The following is a 15,575-nucleotide window of genomic DNA, read 5'->3' as shown; positions in this document are numbered from 1 at the left end:
GGGAGACACTATTTTGGGGGTATTCTGTAAAGTAGGATTTATATAAAAAATTGACAAAACAGTTGTAGAAAGATTTTCTTCTTAGATTAACATGCAGTATTTGTTACTTAAAATAGAAAAACTTCAGAATCTTAGATGGACAAAACCTTTATCATGTAATAGACTTTCCAATAAACTGCTCTTTAAAAATGTTTTAATTTACATTGTTCCATGATATGGCATTAGGTGAGGAAAAGTGGGGAAAAAGAGGTTCATCACGACAATGCCAGTTGTAAAAGATAATAGGAAATAGTACAGTATATGACAAAATCACATTTGAACAAGAGATCAAAACACACTGTTTGGAATGTAATAATCAATCCTGATTATGTAAGCATGACCCCAGCCATTTCAGTTTGCAAGTTGTAAATAAAATTAGCTATCTCTTCTGGTTTTGATAGAAGAATACAACCAAAGTCTGCTACATTTTTTAACCCGTGACTTAGTAATGTTTATAATATGTTGATTATTATTTTATTACTCATGCTGTACATTAACTTTCTGTGCAGGCATGCATTACCAGAAAGCTGTTTATTTCTGGTAGGTGTCACCAGTCCATTGCAGGGCGTTCACAGTCTTTGGAAGGTGGGAGGAAACTAAAGCACACAGAGAAAAGCCACGTGGCCAAACATGCGAACTTCACACACAAGGGTTTCCTGGTCTGAATCAAATCCACGACCAAAGAACTATACAAAGAGAGGCGGCGACTTTACATGAGGGTCTTGTATTTATTTCTAAATTATATCCGCCCTATTATTCTTATTTTTGTCTGTTCTTCAAATGTGTTGTTTGCGCCAATAAACGTTGAACTGCCCCCTATTGGAGCGGAGGCTATTCCATTTCATTATAAGAAAAGTGTAGTAGCACGTGCCTGTGATATTTATTTCTCTTCGCGGAATAATCGTAGGTTATTCTGAAAACGTTCAGATGAGGCAATCGTGTTCTCTATAATATCTTCACAGTAATGTCTGTTGCTAGAATATTAACTGGAAAAACGCAAAAGAAAGAACACAATCTCCCATTCTTGAGCATTCGTGGCGTCATTATAGAGCGACCAGGCGGGGTGACGTCAGTAAACTGTGCCCTCAGTACGCGGGCGTTGTGAGGGAGAGCGCTGAGCAGTGTGTGTCGTTGTGATTCCCGGTTGAACGGTGCACTGTGCTACGCTGAGAAATGTCGAGCGACTTTTACCTGAGATACTATGTGGGACATAAAGGGAAATTTGGGCACGAGTTTCTGGAATTTGAGTTTCGACCCGATGGTAAGTCAGAAAAAGAGGCCGAGAGTTGAGTAGCTGTGGATTTGGGCCTATACAGTACTTAAGTCCTGAATCCTAATATAGAAGTTGATCGTCGGGGCACCAATTGAGGGATTCTCACTGTAAACGTGGATGTAGTTGAATCACCAGGTTAATTTAGGTATTTGAGGCTGGATACTTACACCAACTGATGGTGAAAATATGTCCCGTATGATACGCTTTTAGTACCCCATCTCGCTTAGATATAATAATCTTAAGTTTGTTTCTGAAACAATGAAGAGAAAATGCCATTCAGAAAATGAATGAAACTATGAAGTGCCGATGTTGAAAGACCCTGTTTACTTATTCAGAATATATCGATAAAATCAAAACGAATGCGAATTTCACTAGGCAAAAACCGATACAAAATTAACCGAAGTAATACACGATTGCACGGTATGCTTAAAAAATTACCTTCTGTGGCAGTATTTCCTCACGACTTTGGAAACTTGTGATATACATGTTTTGAACTCATTCTTGGGTAATTGCATTTTTCCCGTCTGAACGTATTGTTGAAAAACTTCGATTTCCTAATGGAAACACTGCACGCTTTCAAAATACGAAAAGATCAGGAGTATTTGTTTCTTTAAGTGAGACTTACTTTCATTTTGTTTACAGGGAAGCTACGATACGCCAACAACAGCAATTACAAGAACGATGTCATGATCAGAAAAGAGGTGTGTATGCCTGAGACTTATCTTACATTATGAAATACTTTAGGAAGTATTTTTGACTGTTCATTTTCTGCGATTAAACAAATTATATTCAATTTTTTGCAGTCATCTACATTAGCATTAGAGGGCAGTCTCTTATCAATTCGTTAAGAATGAGGAGATAAAATTGGCATATCATGAGCCACTGAAGCTTTATAATGACCTTTCTGTTTTTCCCAAGGCGTATGTACACAAAAGTGTGATGGAGGAACTGAAAAGGATAATAGATGACAGTGAGATCACTAAGGAAGATGATGCACTGTGGCCACCACCTGACAGAGTGGGCAGACAGGTCAGTGTGCTTCTGTTTTCCTTCAAGGTGTTTCTAACTGCTTCATCTAATTCACAATTGCAGGGGAGCCAGAGCCTAACATGGCAAGCAGCGGGCATAAGGCAGGATACATGCTGGACAGGATGCCAAGTGGACACTTGCACACAGGGCCAATTTCCCACAAGCCAATTAACCACACGGATAGTACCCCATGTCCAGAATTGAACCCAGGGCCCCAGTGCTGCAGGGCAGCAATGCTAACCACTGTACCACTGTGTTCTGGTCATCTAACAAATTGTCCTTTTTTACGTCTCAGTATTCTTGTTTGATTCCATATCCTGCTTAATTTCACTTCCACTTTGGCAAAAAAGTGATACTTGATAATCAAAGCATCTGCCTGGGTTTAGATTTATGAAGAGTACTTCTGGAGACAGACACATATTAAAAGTGCACCACAGACATGGGATATGGGAATAAGTAATGGTAAATGGCAGCAGCATTAGCCCTCTTAGTTTGGTTGGTGATCTGAGGATCTCATCCAGCTGCTTTTTGAAAGAAGCCAGGTGTTAGTTTTGAGTACATGGCTGGGCAGGTTGTTCCATACTCCCACGAGCCTTAATGGGGAAAAAAGTTGCCTTGCAGTTCTGGATGATAGCTGTTGTTCCAATGTGCCATTTAGATGTTAAATGTTTAATTTCAGTCTCTTCAGTAGCACTGTTGGATTGGAAGTATTGAAATGGAGAAGTGGCTGGTGCTTCGTGTATGACTGGCATACCGAATGGATTTTGCAGTTCTTTTGGTATCATGGTCTTTTAGCTAGGTACAATCTTTTAAATCCAAGTCTATATCTTAAGGCTTGCTCAGTAGGTGAGGTTTAACTTAAACTTTCCTAACTCATATGCTAAATGTCTTGTAGGAGCTGGAGATTGTAATAGGAGATGAACACATTTCATTCACAACCTCCAAGATTGGGTCCTTGATTGATGTCAACCAGTCCAAGTAAGTATCTAGTTTGAGGTATAAAGAAGACCCTGTAAAATAAGTGATTTTTTTTTTACACTTGGTATATGTGTCAATTTTTGTTTTCTGCTGTTTCACCTTTTCTACAAATATCCTTAAAATATATTTGTTTTCTTTAAAATCAGATCATTTCAAAATGTCAATGTGCTGCATTTTTTATAGCATTCATCTTACTGACTTTAACATACAAATGAACAATCCTTACTCCTTAAAACAATTGTAGTGGAAAATGTTTGTGATACTTGAATATAAATGTTTATAGTTTGTGCACAGCAGGTATAATTCATTTATAGTTTAAGACCACATGATTATTAACAAGAGGAGGTCATTTGGCCCATCTAGTGCCTTTGATTTATTGTAGCTAATTGTTCTGCAGATCTCATCCAGCCATTTTGCTGATTTGCACAGCCCTTTGTGATTCCCTTTCTCGGTTTTAAATGCACTTTCCTGTGGGTTCGGTTTATTAGTCCTTTAGAATTAAATCAGGTCCCCTCATAATCCTTTGTTCAGGACTAAAGAGATTTTATTTTAGCACATTTGTCATGAATATCCTATTTTCATAACGGTGATAATGTAGTGTGTATGGTGCAATAAATGTTTCCTTTATTTCAGGGATCCAGAGGGCCTCCGGGTATTTTACTACCTGGTTCAAGACCTTAAATGTCTTGTCTTCAGTCTCATTGGTTTGCACTTCAAGATCAAACCCATCTAAGAGTGAAGATATTTCTTATGATTCTTGTGTGCTTGCTTTGGGTTATTTGTACATTGCTTTGGGGGAACTTTTTTTATTTTAAATAAAATAATGAATGAAAATGTCTCATATTCCTTTGTGTGATGAAATAATTTGTTCTGTAGAAATCGACAGTTTGCTTGCATATTGTCACAACAAACAGGAGATGTAAAAATCCAATTAGGTTTATTTTGAGCCTCTATTATTAAAGTGGTTATCTTAGTTGTTTTTAGTGGTTTTTATCCCAATACATCCCAAAGTGTTTTAAATATAGAAGGGAACCCTAGAGGGTAATGTGCAGCAGCCTCACTACATAACTGATAAGGTGACAAAGAAAGTGATTCATCATCTAAACTACAGAGAGCTGTAGTTAGGCCCAGTTGTGCAATTTCATGGTGGAATTCAGGGTGTTGGGATCTAGACCCAGAAGCCAGGACCTCGGTTCGAAAGATTGCACCTTCTGTAGCATATTGTCTCCAGTTGCCATAGTGGGACATTTCTTTAAAAAATTATGGTTTAAAAGGAAGAGTTTTACATACTCTTCCACATCACCACTTGGAGCAGCACATTTTTTTTAGAGGTCACTAACTGGGTCCAACCTTGCTTGGTGTTTGAGATCTAACGAGATCAGGCTTGAGACGGAGCGGTGAATCTGTGGCTAAGGATCTGCGCCTGTGGCTGGAAGGTTGCCGGTTCAAATCCCGTGGCCGGCAGAGGAATCCTACTCTGTTGGGCCCCTGAGCAAGGCCCTTAATCCCATCTGCTCCAGGGGTGCTGTAAAATGGCAGACCCTGCACTCTGACCCCAGGCTCTCTGTGTGTCTGTGTGTCTCATGGAGAACAAGCCGGGGTATATGAAAAGACAAATTCTAAATGCAAGAAATTGTATAGGGTTAATAAAGTGATATTATTATTATTATTATTTTATTATTATTATTGAGCAGCGGTTCCTAACCCTGGTCTTGGTGGGCTCGCAGCATTAGAACATTGAATTGGAATTGGAATTTCTTTCTCTACTGTACCAAATTATTCTTTGATGTCAGGTTTTCAGAACCTCCATCTATTGTATGTAATCAATTGGTCCACTGCAGAAAGAAATGGAACTTGGCATTGGAGTACGTGATGCAGTCATCCCCAGCTGTGTGTTAATCATAAATTGATGACTCGCTGTTTAGTCAGAAATATGAGTGACCGAGCTGAAGAGTGGAGGATTAATGTTCTGTAATGGTGATGTTGGAAACATTCTGTTTGAAGTGGAGTATTTCTGAAACTTGGGACTTAGTGCAGAACTAAGTACCGTATATGAAAAACCAAAATGAGCAGATCAGTTAAAGGCATCAATTAACATGGTGATTTAGAGATAAAAACGAGCAAACACGGTGGTTCTCTTAGGATAAGGGATAGGACCGTTGTATTAGAAGATGGAAATCGCTGTTTTTATTAATCTTTTAGGAAAATACAAGCCTTTCAAAGTGCAAAAGCTATAAATCTCGGAAAAGACCTAGGCACTGTAAATTATAGACCAGTAGGATTTTCAAAAATTATTAAAATAAAACGAGTTCAAAAGTTCTTAAATAATTATTTTTTAAGTTGTCCTGCAGTCACTTAATTATATTCTGAGATTATTAATCAACATCATGCGTCGACAAAACCCTTACTTGATCATTTTCGTTTTGCGTTTCGTTGGTTAAGGGCAACAATCACGAAGTTCAACAACAAAACAATTACAATACTAAAGTTTCTCAGTACTGCCGCTATTTCAAGACAGAAAAATTAGTTTAGTCGATTTTTCAAATCAAGTGTCCTTATTTTTACTAGAGGGCGCAGGTGAGAAAGCAGAAAGCGTGGCGTATATTCGGAGATTCATGTTGTCATTACGCAAAGGAATTAGTGTAACACAGCCTAACCAATAGAGATAAACGTAAAAAATTACGGTACTTCACCAGTGAGAAAGTTCAAGATGGTGGTAAGTACTAGTAAAATGTGTCAATTTAAGTAGCTAGGTATTATTTGCATTATATTTTCTATATATAATTTTTTTTTCAGAAATTTGGTCTGCAGTTTAAAGCTACTTTGGAAAATATCACAAATGTCCGGCCGGAGGGAGAAGATTTTCGCTGGTTCCTGAAGGTACTGTGTCTATAAACGTTAACGTTGGCCATTCAAAAAGTCAAAACGAATTATAAAGTAATAGACTTATTGACAAAACAGATTTGCATTATTTTGTTTAATAATACATTAAAATATTATTCGATTTTAAATAAAAAACATTTTTTTCTTAAAAATGTATTTCCCGAAATGCAATATTGTTGTTGACAGCACAAATAAAAACATACTGTACTGTACTGCAATTCGTGCTTTAAAATGAGCTGGAAGACACACCCCTACTGTTACTCACGGCTGCGTGATAACATTGATAATAGACGTGCATTATTTCAGATGCATTTATTATATTTAATTGATCAACTTTTCATATTAAACTTTTCGGTTTTTTTTTACTTTAGCAGTGTACTACTCATAATCCCGAAGGACAGTACAGACGTGGCACATTGTGTAGTACAGAATAGGTTATACAGTATATGATATCGTGAAAAACCTACTAGGTTGTATTTCACGTTTGCTGTGTGCAAGAATTTATATCCTGTTTTTCAAAATCTGTTGCTTTATTCTTTTGCAATAAATAGAAGGCTACAAGTGTTGATTTTATTTCTTTCTGTCCAATTAATTCCTTTAACGTTATTTTTGACTATTCATAAGTCTCGTTTCTGCCGCTAATCTTTGGGATGTGTTTACTGTATATAAAGTAGCTGTATGGGGGGAAATTCATTTGTGTATATGTTGTTCCTTATGCATTTTTTAATTGATATTTTGATGCAGCTGAAGTGTGGAAATTGCGGAGAAGTATCAGACAAATGGCAGTACATCACACTAATGGTAGGTCTGGGTGTGACACAGCTTGTAAAACCTGTTGAGAGAGTCTTGTCATATTCCTGATGTCCTGACATTGCTTAGAGAAAGGGCATGAGTGCTCAAACATTCATGTCCTTTCTGGTCACTACAGCTGTATGATGTAACCTTACGTTTCTTTTTTTACTTTCACCTTGAGAGATTAGTTAATTCATTTATGGTTTTTATATAGGTACAATAAAGCTGTGCAATAGGAAAATGACACATTACAAACTATAGAAGTTTAAATATAGATTGCTTCTTGTGAATAAGATAAACAATCACAAATACGGAATCCACATAGGAGACTATGTTTCGTAACTGGCCAGCATGGGTCTTTCTTTGCTGTTTGCCATCAAGCTTGTGGTGTGATGGAGTGCTGTTTTGCAGGACAGCATGCCTCTGAAAGGAGGGAGGGGGAGTGCCAGCATGGTCCAGAAGTGCAAGTTGTGTTCCCGGGAGAACTCTATTGGTGAGTTAGTCCTGTCTGGAGGATGCTGTTGGTGTGGTGCTGTTTCTTGTGGAGAATTCTGCTGGTGAGGTAGTGTTGCATCTGGAGAATTCTGTTGGTGAGGTTTAGTGTTCTGTCAGGAGTCGTCTGTTGGTGAGGTGGAGTGTTCTGTCTGGAGAATTCTGGTGGTGAGGTAGAGTGTTCTGTCTGGAGAATTCTGTTGGTGAGGTAGAGTGTTCTGTCTGGAGAATTCTGGCGGTGAGGTGGAGTGTTCTTTCAGGAGAATTCTGGTGGTGAGGTTTTCTGTCAGGAGACTTCTGTTGGTGAGATGGAGTGTTCTGTCAGGAGAATTATATTGCTGAGGTAGAGTGTTCTGTTTAGAGACTTCTGTTGGTGAGGTGGAGTGTTCTGTCTGGAGAATTCTGGTGGTGAGGTGGAGTGTTCTGTCAGGAGAATTCTGGTGGTGAGGTGGAGTGTTATGTCAGGACAATTCTGGTGGTGAGGTGGAGTGTTCTGTCTGGAGAATTCTGGTGGTGAGGTGGAGTGTTCTGTCAGGAGAATTCTGGTGGTGAGGTGGAGTGTTCTGTCAGGACAATTCTGGTGGTGAGGTGGAGCATTCTGCCAGGAGAATTTTGGTGGTGAAGTGGAGTGTTCTGTCTGGAGAATTCTGGTGGTGAGGTGGAGTGATATGTCAGGACAATTCTGGTGGTGAGGTGGACTGTTCTGTCAGGAGAATTCTGTTGCTGAGGTGGAGTGTTCTCTCTGGATAATTCTGTTGCTGAGGTGGGGTGTTCTCTCTGGAAGATTTTGTTGGTAGGGTGATGTTCCTTCTGGAGAGTTCTGCTGGTGAGGTTGTGTTATGTTACTAACCTGAACGGTTTTCCTTGTAGGAACTTATTGGTGAGTAACCATGTATGTAGAGAACTGACAAAAGAGTTCATCTGTATATATGACAGGATTTTAATGACTCTGCTAATAGAAAGATTTGAAAGAGAATGTTATTTTTACTTTTTCTGTTTGCATAATAATTGGTTTCAAATATTGACATTTATTTTTGAGTGCACTTCTATGCATTATTAATATAATATTAATGTTTCAACAGATATCTTAAAGGATACCATTACTCCATACAATGTAAGTAAAACCTGGATTACTTACATGGATTTAGATTTTATTCTGTGATTTTTGAAGTGGATTGTGCTGTATTAAAAATAAAATATTTGTTCACAAGCTTCTATATGACAAGTATAGCTATTCCATCACTAATCCTACAGTATACACACATATACAGTGATCTAATGAAAGAATGCCATCTGCAGCAATTTAAAGTGTAGTTTTTTCACAATAACGTGTAGCTGCTGAATTGCATTACAATATCTAATTCTTAGCATCTGAGCTTAAACCTTTAGAAAGGCATGGGTAAAGTACATGCTTATCATTATATAAATGCTTGACACGAAACACTTGTTTCTGTCAGTAATCAAAGTAATACTTTTAAGGACAATGAGCACATTAAGAATGAAAATAAGTGTGTGGTGCAACTCTACTTTAAGAAACCTCTAACACCGCACTGACTTGTGTTTTTGTTCTCCAGGCTGTGGACAGTGACAGGTTTAAGACGATTGTGCAGTTTGAATGTCGAGGGTTGGAGCCGGTGGACTTTCAGCCCCAGGTGAATGGACTTTTTGTATATGTATGTACTGGATATGTATTGGATACTATATGTAAGACTGTACTACAATTGCGGCTTGATTATTTTCGTCTTTTTAGGCTGGCTTTGCTGCAAACGGAGCAGAATCTGGGACCCCATTTCCAGAGATCAACCTGCAGGAAGGAGTAAGTGGCTCCTTTTAACTAGATAGTCCAGAACAATCCTTCATTACATCTGCATTTTCACTTGATATGATATGATAGTATCAGATCTTGAATGAAGAATTGGACCTACTACTAATTTTACACAGTGAATAGACCTATGAATTTTCTTCATTTTAGATTGAATGTTGTGAATAATAGGGGTAAATCAGACTGTGCCATCCTGTATTGTATGGAACACACAAAGGCACACTAGTTGATCATAACACGTTCCATAGTTGGCCTTTCAATAATACAGTGCTGTGAAAACATTAGGTTCAAGTCATTTAGTCATTTTTTTCTCCCACTACTCAGGACTGGAATGAATATGATGAGAAGATCAGCGAGTCAGTGGGCATCTATGAAGTCACTCACAAGTTTATCAAATGCTGATCTCCTTGGATGGATGATTCTCCAGCTTCCTGGATACTCCAAGACCTCATCACCTCACCAAACTAGAAACATGCTAATGTGTCATGTGCTAAGCCTGTTCTAGTGACAGTGTGTGGGGTGGTGGTGAATCTGAACAAATTCAATACTGCCGACGGCATTGTATTCATTTTTGCCAGTTCAGAGGCAGGTCAGCGCAGTGCTGACAGCAGGGCAAAGCCTTAATGCTGTCTGTCCACATGGGTAAAAAAGTCTTTATTAAAAAGAGAAACTGCTGACTGTGGTGTAAAAAAGCCTTAATAAAATCAAGACTGATAATCTCTTGCATTAGATGTCCCTGGTAAGACACTGTATTCTTTTTGTGTACGATGATTATTAGATTAATGTTCTGCAATTGATACAAATTGCTTTTAAGAAGGTTAATTATTGCAAGAACAATTCGAGGGCAACATTCCAATGTAGGATTTTGCATTTACAAACAATAATTATTTAATTTATTCAAAGTGGGTTTCAGTAGCCATCATTAGCTTTTAGCACAGTGCTAGTAATGTCCAATTCAAAAGAAAAAAGGAGGGGAGAAGTCAATAAAGCAAACAATTTCCTTTATTAAGGCACAATTTTTAAGTATATCTGCTCTAAAATCAAACAAGCAGAGTCATGTAGAGGTTGTGTTGGTTTTAAATTCCTTTCACAGTGCTTCAGAATAGAGCATTATTTCTTGTGCAAAATCCATTTTTTTAGCACAATCCTTTTGCTACAATTTTCAATAACAAACATTTGGTGAGACTCAGTAATGAAACTGTTTTCCACACCACATGAGGTTGCACTTTAAATTGATTTTTTTATTAACACAATACCTTATAGTAGGTCTTCAAAAAACATAATATTGACTGCTATTTTTCAATTTCCTCAATAACAGTGCTTTAGAATAAAAGTATATGCATTCGGTTAGAGACTGTTTCGGTCAGCTGCTGGGAAGATTAAAATGCAAGGTCTATCTTGTAAATCATTTCTGTGTTCTGCTCTCAATGTTATAATTTCCAACATTTGTAGAGTTAATTAGAGTTCTGAAAACAATTCTTTGTAGGTGCCGTAAAGAATACTGCAGATTATTTTTAAATTCTGCCAGAGCTGTATCTGGCATTATCATTTCTGCCAGAGTTGCATTATAACATTGCATCAGGTTGGGAGGCTTGAAGTCATTTAGAATATTGTTTTGTAAAACCCTATAAAGTAGCCTGCCATGCTTCATTACTGATAAAACAATCCCATAGATGGAGAGGGAATATTGCTTGACTAGAAAGCATATGTAACAAAGCACAGTAGAACTGATTTGGATTTGTGAATTTGAAATGCCTCTCAGGTTCCTCTGAAGGAACCCAGGCATTCCCTGGTGAGGAAATCTGCACTGCTAGCACTTGCATCTGGCGACTGTTGGACTGCGGAGACTGCAGTGGCTTCTCTAGCTGATGGGCTTCCCCTCCAGCACTGTGAAAATGTCCTCGAGTGACTTGCTCACGCACTGCAAGAACTCATGCACGTTGCGGGTTGGGTAGCTGGAGACGTTGCAGCCGATCCAGTGGTCGTGGACGCCGTAGCCCACCCCGAAACCATCAGGGACCACCGGTGCAAACCCACCCAGGCTCACTGCAGGGCTGGTCAGAGTGCTGGTGGACAGGATGTTATGGTTGATGGCTGCGTAGGCAGGATCTTGGTAGAAGCTGGGCAGAGTCTGCCCTTTGGAATTGGCCAGGTATCTCATGGCGAACAGGTGTCGGTCAAACCCTTGGCCTATTAGGAAAACAAGAGGATGGTTTAACCAGTTACTCATGTTAATAAAAACTTTTGAAGTTGCAACTAAATTTAAGTAAGCCCGACTTAACTATCCACTCAAGTTTACTGCTTAAAATGTCAATTACTGTAATATCTTAACTTTCTTGAAGATTTGGATTTTTGCTTTTTCTATAATTTATTTAGTTGAATTCCCTCAGAATTTGGCAAACTTAAATGCTGGCTAAAAATTCAGTGCATTTTGTGTCTAACAATTTGATGAGCTGTTAATATTATCACCCATGTAGTTAAGATGTTATTATTGGGAATTGGTCAAGCTTCACACATCACAAGGTGCTGTCCTTCGGATGCGACGTAAAACCAAGGTCCTGACTCTCTGTGGTCATTAAAAGAGTAGGGGTTTTACCCCGGTGTCCTGGCCAAATTTCCCCCTGGCCTTTACCAATCATGGCCTCCTAACAATCCTATGTGTGATAGCTGATGTGTGGTGAGCATTCTGGTGCACTATGGCTGCCGTCGCATCATCCAGGTGGGTGCTGCACATTGGTGGTGGTGGAGGGGAGCCCCAATTACCTGTAAAGTGCTTTGAGTGGAGTATCCAGAAAAGAGCTATATAAGTGTAAGCAATTATTAAATGGCAACAAACTATAAAGCTATATTTATCAACCGCCTGGTGATTAAACTGTACCTCTTCTTCAGATAAGACATACATGCAAGTAAATGGGAAAGGTGCCTACCCATGGCTGCCTCCTTGGTGAGCTGGCCATGGTATTTGGAACACTCTCCCAACATCGTGAAGAGCTCGTCCACACTGTGTTTGCCAGGCTCTCGCACGAAGGCGTTGGCACACCGCTGCGTGTGCACCGTCGCTGGGCGGATGGTCTCGGTGCGCCCGTGTCGGAATGCTGCGGTGCTGCACGACTCGTACGTGGCCACCGTCTGCCCGTACTGCCGCAGGAAGCCCATCTGGAAGGCCAGCTGGGCCATGGCGTCGGGGCTCAGCTTCTTCTTCTTCAGGGTCTCCTTTCCCCCTGTCTTGAACTCCATGGTGTTGATGGTCAGCTTGGACACGGTGGCCTGGAAGCTCTCTCGGGCCCTGGTGATGCCGTCCCGCAGGGGGCCGTCCAGGATGAACTCCAGCCTGCGGACTGCAGAGGCCGAGTCAGCCCCGGGAGCCGGGGCCGAGTCCGGGCCCACGAGGGGCCGCTCCGTCGTGTCCTTGAAGACCTCGTTTTGGAAGCGCAGGACCGCCACGCCGTCCCCCCAGGAGTGCTCGAAGTTAATGGCCGCGGACCCGTCCCTGGTGAGGATGATGCTGAAGGACTTGTCGAACCAGCGATTGCAGCCGTCGCCGTGCAGCATGTTGTGAGAGGTGTGGATGTGGTCCCTCATCGACTCGTCGTCCAGGCACAGGCAGAAGAGGGCGCTGTCCACCTTCCCCAGGGCCTCCCCGTTCCCGGCTTCCAGCAGCTTCTCCCGCAGCCCGGCCCACACGTCTCGGTTCTCGCTGGTCAGGAAGCCCAGTGGGAAGGCCGGGGGTGGCGCGGGGTCGTCCAGGATGAACTTGAGGTGAGCCTGGATCTCTGCCGGCCTCACCAGGTGGCCGTTGCGGTCCAGAACATCAAACACGTACAGGTGGCCCTTCCTCATGACCAGCAGGTGCCTCTGCGTCTCGTCCGTGAAGAGCTCGTCCCGGCGCGGCCGGGGGATGCGGGTGGAGTTGAAGAGGCGGAAGTACTGGGACATGTCCAGCGGGTAGGCGTTCACCATGTAGGCGCCGTACCAGGAGAGGGAAGGGGGCACGAGGCGGATGAGCTTCTTGAAGCCGCGCGAGTCGCTCTTGGCTGGGTTGAGGTGGAAGACCTCAGGCTCCAGGCAGCCGGCGCGCAGCGTCTTCATGAAGCGCACGGCCGAGGCCGTCATGTTGGTGGCGCGCACCAGCTGGTCGTTGTACTTCGGCTTGGGGTCGGGATTGAAGGACATGAAGGGATTGAAGTTCAGCACCACTGACTCCCGGGCAGACAGGTACATGTCGAACCAGGGGGCTAAAAACGGAGAGGAACACACAAAAAAAAGAATAACTGAAGTGACCCGAGTAACAAAGTTTCAAAATAACCCGCCATGTTTTGCGTTTTAAACCTCAAAGAGCCTATGTATGCTGCTTAAGATGCATAGATTCTGGAGGATTTGCTGTCCCACCAGAGATATAGCTGGTGTGTTTATTCTTCTTGTTCTGGGCCACCAGCTCCTCATGCAGCTCCATTCCTGCACCACTTTGAAAGCTGCGGGCCAGCTTCTCAGTGTTGCTGCAAAGACACAACAACAGGGCTTGAGGCAGAGGGGAATAGGCCTGTCCCAGACTTCCCTGCAGCGATATGCGATTTAATGCAGGAAATAAATGATCTTAAAGATGTCCACTAACTTTAATATATGATAGCACACTGAAGAAAGAGGTTTCAAAGAGGCTCCATTATACAATGGTTGTGCTGGAAAACGGAAAAATAAGGATTCAAAGCTAAAGAACATGGGACCATATTTCTTACCTGTACTGTTGATCATTTAATAGGGGTCTCTGGGCTGCTAAATATCGCCTTATTGTATCTTCCAGTTTGGGAATAGGCAATCTAAAAAGAAAGCTCACTTTTACAATATTATACATAAAGAGGACAATCACACGCAACAGTATCCGTATATTGCAATTTTATCGGTTTCTGTCGGCCTCAATTGATACGTCAGCCAGAAGTCGAGTTCTGGATGCTACGTTAACTATCGGGGTTGCAAAGAGGATGTATTTACATGCAACACTGCGAAGCGCACAACAGTCTCTCAAAACTCGCAGCAGATTGGCTGTCTTTATTCACAGTGTCGGTGACCTCTCACCTACATTCTCAGCGACCTCATACCTCCTATGTACTATGCTGGTAAAGCATTTCATTGCCCTGTTAAGCCAATTATTTTTTTCGATTATATTAAACCTAGAAAACAATAAAGAGAAGTTTTGGAACGTGAATAACAGTAGGAGATTTACAAGGTTCAGACGATTATTTACATTGATGAAAGGATAACTTTAAATTATGACTTCACATAAAAGCACAGCAAAGGGGGTAAAGCACCGTACAGGGGGTATATGTCAAAACCGCTGGCAATTTACTAAAACCTTTCACATTCAAAATGTATAAAATTTAAAGACGCTTTTTGGGAATAATCTCCCAATTTAATTGTAAAGCACAACTTTGGAATCTGGATTTTCTTAATACATTTCTTTAGATTAATTTTGTTGTGTTTTCATTGACTGCATATTGTAAAACGTTTTTCTAACTACTCTTAATGTGGGAGCAGGCATATTAAAAATGCGCTCACCTGGGTAAACTCTTCTGGTAGTGCATTGTTGGGACGATGCTCTTGTGAAGGTATTCTGAACCAGGATCAAGTTCACTGCTGTAAGTCCGCCGGCTGGACCAGTTCGAGGTGAAAATAGCACCGTTGACTGGAGACAGTCTCCCACACCTTCTCATAGCTGAATTAAACTGCACAAATACCAAGTTTGCCATCTGATTTAGCTACAGCCCGCAACAACAAGCAAAAAGATGGATGAATTCAATTATAGAAGCAGTTCAGCGACATTAACACTACATCAAAAGTTATTTTGATCCTCAATTCCAATTTATTTTAAATTACAGTACACTGACTCAACCTAGACGATCCCTATTCCCATTCACTTTGACCCCCCCCTCCCCAGACTAACTCCACCGATCAGGAAGTAGGTATAATCGGTGTCCCACTAAATATAGTCCCCCCTGCTACAACTTGTCTTTCCCCAACGATTTCCCTACCCTACTATTAACAATTTTTCCACGCATTGTTAAAATCCACTGCTAAAATAAAACAACTCAGATAACAATAGTTATGTGTGAAACCGCTTGAGCTATGACACCCGGCCATAAATTTCCTTTTGCATTTCAAAATTAGGAGGCGTTCGCTGCATTCCAATACTAATCTGGATTCATCTACTCGGCATCTCTGTAGGCGTTGCTAAACGTCCTATTGTTGTATACGTAACAAGCATACAGCATGATA

General features: G+C 41.0%; 3 protein-coding genes across 4 annotated transcripts; 2 read left to right on the top strand and 1 right to left on the bottom strand.

The window, feature by feature from the left end:
- The first annotated feature begins 1,126 nt into the window (after positions 1 to 1,126).
- On the top strand, positions 1,127 to 4,162 carry magoh (mago homolog, exon junction complex subunit). The gene is made up of 5 exons (XM_088927788.1): positions 1,127 to 1,300; positions 1,955 to 2,013; positions 2,231 to 2,341; positions 3,237 to 3,319; positions 3,953 to 4,162. The coding sequence occupies exons 1-5, from the start codon at positions 1,213 to 1,215 to the stop codon at positions 4,050 to 4,052; spliced, it is 441 nt and encodes a 146-aa protein (XP_088783914.1). The 5' UTR covers positions 1,127 to 1,212; the 3' UTR covers positions 4,053 to 4,162.
- Positions 4,163 to 6,012: 1,850 nt separating this feature from the next.
- On the top strand, positions 6,013 to 10,039 carry czib (CXXC motif containing zinc binding protein). Its single transcript, XM_088927624.1, has 8 exons — positions 6,013 to 6,035; positions 6,116 to 6,199; positions 6,947 to 7,003; positions 7,406 to 7,487; positions 8,569 to 8,600; positions 9,061 to 9,138; positions 9,237 to 9,302; positions 9,633 to 10,039. Exons 1-8 carry the CDS (start codon positions 6,030 to 6,032, stop codon positions 9,708 to 9,710), a joined length of 483 nt encoding a protein of 160 aa, XP_088783750.1. The 5' UTR covers positions 6,013 to 6,029; the 3' UTR covers positions 9,711 to 10,039.
- Positions 10,040 to 10,292: 253 nt separating this feature from the next.
- Positions 10,293 to 15,261, bottom strand: cpt2 (carnitine palmitoyltransferase 2). Of its 2 annotated transcripts, XM_088928350.1 has the most exons (5): positions 14,859 to 15,261; positions 14,042 to 14,122; positions 13,698 to 13,804; positions 12,236 to 13,543; positions 10,293 to 11,498 (listed from the first exon to the last, which is right to left on the bottom strand). In XM_088928350.1, exons 1-5 carry the CDS (start codon positions 15,047 to 15,049, stop codon positions 11,170 to 11,172), a joined length of 2,016 nt encoding a protein of 671 aa, XP_088784476.1. In that variant the 5' UTR covers positions 15,050 to 15,261; the 3' UTR covers positions 10,293 to 11,169. The 2 variants fall into 2 exon arrangements, with proteins under 2 accessions (XP_088784476.1, XP_088784477.1); XM_088928351.1 differs by lacking the exon at positions 13,698 to 13,804 and having other exon boundaries at positions 14,859 to 15,230.
- Positions 15,262 to 15,575: the final 314 nt, after the last annotated feature.

The sequence above is a fragment of the Atractosteus spatula genome, chromosome 11 (genome assembly GCF_055471065.1).
Source record: "Atractosteus spatula isolate fAtrSpa1 chromosome 11, fAtrSpa1.hap1, whole genome shotgun sequence".
Classification (NCBI taxonomy): Eukaryota; Metazoa; Chordata; class Actinopteri; order Semionotiformes; family Lepisosteidae; genus Atractosteus; species Atractosteus spatula.
The sequence above is the reverse complement of the archived record's forward strand: the minus strand, read 5'-3'. Positions and strand labels throughout refer to the sequence as shown.